Source organism: Syngnathus acus, chromosome 9 (genome assembly GCF_901709675.1).
Source record: "Syngnathus acus chromosome 9, fSynAcu1.2, whole genome shotgun sequence".
NCBI classification, from domain to species: Eukaryota; Metazoa; Chordata; class Actinopteri; order Syngnathiformes; family Syngnathidae; genus Syngnathus; species Syngnathus acus.
Window position 1 is genome coordinate 16588644 of NC_051094.1, and position 6000 is coordinate 16594643.

Genomic DNA, 6000 nt, shown 5'->3' on the forward strand with positions numbered 1-6000 from the left:
TCTACAATATGGTTCTTTAATCTGTATACTAAATTGCTAAGATTACAAAATCGTCGACAATTAATTCGAATCGTCGACAAGTCGTTTGTTTGTTTGTTTGTTTATTTATTTAGGCAAGTTTACTTAGAGCCCAATTCATACACGAGGCAATGAAAGCGCTTTACAGTTGCAAAAAAGATACAAGAGTCAGATAAAATCAATAACAAAATCAATAAATAAATACATTTAAAGCAAAGAGACAGAAAATATCATTAGTGATTAATAAATTATTTGGAACTTCTATAATATTGTATGTGTGTGTGGACCCGAGCATCCATGCCCTGGCCCCATACAATGACATCCGGGCAGAGCGGGTGTGACATCACTAAAGCAGACAAGAGATGAACGAAACAAATGTACTCAGCAATAACTATATTTCATTTATCATGCTCATCCCCCAAAAATATTGTATTTTGATGTCATATTTTTTCGGGTCTTAAAGAAAAGTCATGTGGTGTCCACTATGCATAGTTGGGCGGCGTCCTGGAGCCCTCTGTTGACGAGCCACCTCTGCAGGCACACAAGCGTTTTTGTGTGAAGTAGTGTCTATCGATTCATCCATCTCAACACCACCTATCCTCATTCATCTATTTTTAAATCAGGGATAAGAGAGAAGTTGCATTTTAACTTATTTTCTTGCTTATCAATGATAGCTGCACACTGTGTCATCTATGGGTTTGCCTGTGTCACATGTACGAAGTCAAATATTGTCGTGAGCCACTTAGTGGTTCAGTCCTAAGTGATTTCATAAAAGCTGAAAGAAATGACAAAGTCGGATACACATTACCTTTCACCGTGTGGGCCTGTCTGCACTGGTTCTGCATCAGCAAAGATGATACCTTTCAATATTTCATGGTCTTATGTCGAAGACGTGAATTTTGTGACTTCACAGCATTCTTTTTTGTTTGATCATCAGCCCTCTGATAGGTACTGCTGTTTGTTCTTGTTCAGATCCCAGTGGCTCCCCAGTGTGTGACCAGTGCCTTCACCCGTACTCTGGCCTACAATGTGACCGGTGCAGTGCTGGCTTCTACAAAGCACCTGATGCTTGCATGCCGTGTGACTGTAGTGGAAATGCAGATCCTCAGGGTCCCACCCAGCTTTGTGACCCCGACACTGGCCACTGCCTCAGTTGCATTAACAACACTGTTGGGCCCCAGTGCCAGCTCTGTGCTCCTGGATTTGCAGGGGACGCCAGGGCTCACAACTGCAGCCGTCTAAGTAAGTATTTAACATCAATTTAAGGCAGAAGTCAGGTCCAAAATGTTATATTTGTCATCACTACGCTAAGCATGATATTTTGACTGCGTTTGTGGAAGTTGAATTCAGCACACAAAAATGTTTGTCCATCCCCGGCGGCTTGCCATTTTGCCTCTTACTGCCACTTTCTGTCGACTTAAAATAACGTGACCGTAAAGGCTCAGGTTGCAAACGTTACCGGTTTTCTGGGTTTGGTCATGTGACATATGCAAACTAAGCCGCAAATACAGTATTAATCAGACTGTGTTTAGACAAGTGGGGGCGGGGCGCACAGAACGTATTATTGTAAAGCACCTTTTTGAGTTGACTTCAGCTTTAAGTTGTTGCGATCTTATCATATGCTCTATTAGTATTTCTTCATTTGTTTTGAGATTCACAAAATAATGACAATAGGTTTTGTCTTAATAAATTATTCTGTACACGACTTGTTGTCCAGACCGCAAAATACGGACTAATGAAAGCTTGCTTATTTTCAATCAATTGGAAAAACAAATTCATAGCCATACCAGAAGCACTGAAGGCACATAAAATTCCTATAAAAATAGTGAGGCAAAACATAAAAGTTTGCTATGTTTTGTGCCATATCAACTGGGACAAAACTAGACTGTGAACCAGTGTCGTCAATAGTTTTTTTATAAACGTGGAGGTCAAGCCCCCAGCAGACAGATACACAAGACATGAGCAAACGTAGCACGCAAGCATAAATTCACAAACAGCTAACAAAAACCGTGAAGCTGCTTTCAAATGTTTTTGGGTAGATTTAACAAAGATGCACTACTATGTAAAAGTTTTAGGTCACTGTTGTATTTGTAGTGGTCCTTCATCTGCTTTTTCAGACATTCCACAAACACAGTATGTTCACAGCATTATTATGATTACTGTTGATCTTTATTGTTATTACTTAATTTAATATTTAAGAAATGCATTCTTAATCATCTATGCCAGCAACATAGTGACAGGTAGAAAAATGAAATATTCTTCCATTTGGTGGAAGAAGGTAATCTACCCTGCTGTCATTCATACAAAAGGCAAATACTGTATATCAGCGTTGTGTACAAAACAGTTTCAGCCAAACCAGGGAGCTGCTTAGAAAGGACCCATTGTCTGAAAAGGGAAAGTTGGACTATGTTTGCAGATTTTGAGGACAAGTTAATTTGCGTTTTGGCAGTTATGTGCTCCAGTACGTTGGTAAGGCACCAGGAATGGTTTAAGGTTTAATGGTACTTGATCATTTAGTGCTTTATAAGGCCACAGACAGATTTTAACTTCACTTGAAAATTTTATAGGAGGCCTTTGTCGTTAGACTAGCCCAGGGACATGACAATGATTTTTTTTTTAAACAAAGATATATTTAAAAGTCTGCATTTACTTGTTAAATTTTGATGCATGAGTTATTTGGTATGTTTTGTTTGAATTAGATTTTTTTACATGTGGCTAAGTACAGAGAGTTGAGTGGATTTCTGGAAGGTAGAGTTGAACACGATCTCTTTTAGTAGAAACTAACATGGCATTTGGAATTTAGTTTATCAGCCTCCAGCTAAGAATGATGGGGAGGATAAGAATGGGGCTATCACAAACAAATATTTTTAAAATTCTATCCATTATCTCATCGATTACTTGAGGAAACGCCCCCAGTCGCGCGCACACAAACTGCCCATTTGAATTATTTTTTTTAAGGGATATGTTAAAATGTTTGACAGAGATAAGCATCCATCCACAAATTACAATTAAACTTGCCAAGGGTGATGTATACGAGTAACACCATCTTCATGCGCAGTATTCAAAAACTGACAAACTGAACGGAAAGATCGTCTGTAATGCCTTTAAGCGTTCTCAATAATTGGCAAAAGGTCTTGTTTGTGAAGACTTTTTACTTTGATAGTTTGGCGTTTTGGCCACTAGGTGTCAGCTTTTACCAACAATGCAACACTTGGACTCATGACAGTGACATACTCCATTATAAGAACAATTGTGTACTATACTGTTTAATTAACAGGTCATTACTGTTGAATGAAGGTGTAATTGTTGAATGGATTTATCACTCTCCTCTCCACAGTGCCTCAGCACATTCCCACACCAGCAGGTCACACCACAACAGAGGCCCCCGCTTTCAGTCCAGCTTCATCCTCTAGCAGCAGTCCAAGAGGCATCCCCACCTCCACATCCAGCGGCAACTGGAGCACGACACTGGGCACAGCCGCCACCACTCAGGCCCTGTTGACTAGTTTGAGCAGCCCCACCGACAACACCACGGCAGTTCTGACTGACGTCTCCTGGACGCAGTTCAACATCATTATCCTGGCCGTCATCATCCTGGTGGTGGTAGTGCTCTTGGGCTTTGTTGGAGGCGTGTACACTTACAGAGAATACCAGAACCGGAAACTCAACGCGCCTTTCTGGACCATCGAACTCAAAGAGGACAACATCAGCTTCAGCAGCTATCACGACAGCATTCCCAATGCCGACGTGTCAGGCCTCCTGGAGGATGAGGCCAACGAGGTGGCACCCAATGGTCAGCTAGCACTCACCACGCAGGGCAACTGCTACAAGGCTTAGCACCCCTCCACGCATCCCAGGACTGGACTCCTTCCATTTACAAATCACACAAAGCTGCTGCAAAGTACCAAATCCAAAGCCCCCTCATGTATGACTGACTGCTGTCTGCGGCACTTCACAGCTCCTCAAACTGACAATGACATCATGCCACATGTGAGAGAATACATTTCCCCTTTTTTGATAGGGTTTTTATGGGGAATGAGTGAACCGTGAGAAGTGTCCAAAGAAAAGTGTTTTATTGATGTAGTGTATTCAGAGGACAGTGTGCTGAGTTGTTTAGCAATTGGAGCATGTATGCCGAAATAATGATCGGAACACCAGTTCGAGGACTTAATGAGCCAAGCATTTTCACCTTTTGTAAAATGAACGTTTGACTGTTTGAGTTGATCACGCTTACTCTTAAACTGAGACAATGATTGTTATTTAATTTTTATTCTTTCATGTATTATTTATTTGGTTGACATTTCATTTTTGAGAGAAACACTGCAATGTATGATGTGTTTGTACACTGTGTTTTATCTTGTGTGCTGTTGAATGGCAGGTTTAATTGACCAATTTTGTTTTCATGTATAGTTTTCCAGAGAGGGTACAATGAAGGCTGCTGGGATATGCATCACTTGTTGATAGCTTTTTTTCTGAAAGCATGCCAGTACACCTGATGTATCCGAGATGACTGTTTTTTGTTTTGTGTTGTTTTTTCCCCCCAGAAGCATCAACAACCTTTCATGAAAACACATAACTACAGGCAAGTGACCTAAAATCCTAAGGGAAATTTTCACCAGCCACAGTCTCGTCTGCTCTTTTGCTGGTTGGCAGCAACTATTTGAGAAAGTGTTCACATCGATGTGGAGATGGGGTTGGTGATCAATTGTTATCAGTGAAACACAAATAATATTTGAATATAAATTTGGTTATAATAAACATTCCTGAACCTGCAGGCAATCACGAATCAAATTTGCACCGGTGTGAAAGATCCATCTTGGTCTCTGTTGCTTCGACTTCCATTGTTTGTCTGTACAAATTTTTACCGCTGAGAATAATGAGTAATGCTAATTGTGAGACTTAATTCCTCAGGTACTGTCTCTTTTCCCTAATAAGATCTTTGTAAATGTGTACAGTGAATGAATGTGAATAATTGTACAGGTAGAATATTGTGTGTGCAGTGTCACTCAGCGGGCTCATTCACCGGGGCACCATGTTGCAAGTCAGCCCACAGCTTTTTATATAATTTCTTTTTCTTATTGTCACTGTCATATATGCAGATGGAGGACTCGAATGCACGGCCAACTCGTAATAAAAGTTGAAATGTGAATAATACCCCGAAGTCAGAACTCCAACTTGTAAATAAAAAGGATCTAACTGTCTTTGTGTTTCATCATATGATCTTCTAATCGTTTTTCCTTTATTATGTGGCCCATCGTCACTGTTGAGCTGCATTTAGTCGTGACTGTATGCAGAAATTAGAACAAAACAAATCATTTAGTGCTAGTTAGCAGCTACGACACAACATGGGTGGATGTAAAAAAAAAAAACACCCTGGGTTCTACCGTTGACCAGGGTACAGCGAGGGATTCTGGTAGTTACAGTTTAATGGGCTGACTAATGTTGAAATTTATAATGCATAAATTAAACATCTCCTCCAATGCATTTAATGGGTATCAGTTATTTGTGTATTTTAGCTATTTGCAGGCTAGCCTGGTCCTTATTCCTCACAAAAAGCTGGGATCAAGTGTAAATATTTTATTTAAAGAATAATACTTTTCTTTCAGTTGAAGACGAATGCATTGCGTGGTACAATGCATTTAATGAAGTATAGAAGTTTGTTCAATTATTATTTGTTACTAAAAAATGGTAAAAGAAAATCTTGCAAAATCTCAATGTTATTACTCATGACAAACATTTTGGTAATGATTTTAGTGAGCGTCATGGGAGTTGACGGACATGATTTGCTTTCACTGGCCACAAAATGATGTGGCAGGTGGGATCTGCTATGGTTAGAACAGGGTATATACAAAGATTCTTAAGTGGAATTTAATACCTTTTTAATACCGTCGTGATATTTTTTAAGACCGTATTCACAATATTAATATACGTAGCTGAGATGAGCGACGCATCAGAACTATCAAATCTGAGCAATGGGACCAA

General features: G+C 39.8%; 1 protein-coding gene across 1 annotated transcript in view; it reads left to right on the plus strand.

Moving 5' to 3' along the window:
* si:ch211-158d24.2 (multiple epidermal growth factor-like domains protein 9) overlaps positions 1-5235 on the plus strand; it is a 46787-nt gene extending 41552 nt beyond the window's left edge. Inside the window, exons 5-6 of the mRNA XM_037259476.1 lie at positions 991-1260; positions 3356-5235. Coding sequence (XP_037115371.1) covers positions 991-1260; positions 3356-3855 — 770 coding nt within the window. The 3' untranslated portion in view covers positions 3856-5235. The remainder of the gene's footprint in view (positions 1-990; positions 1261-3355) is intronic.
* The last annotated feature ends 765 nt before the right edge of the window (positions 5236-6000 follow it).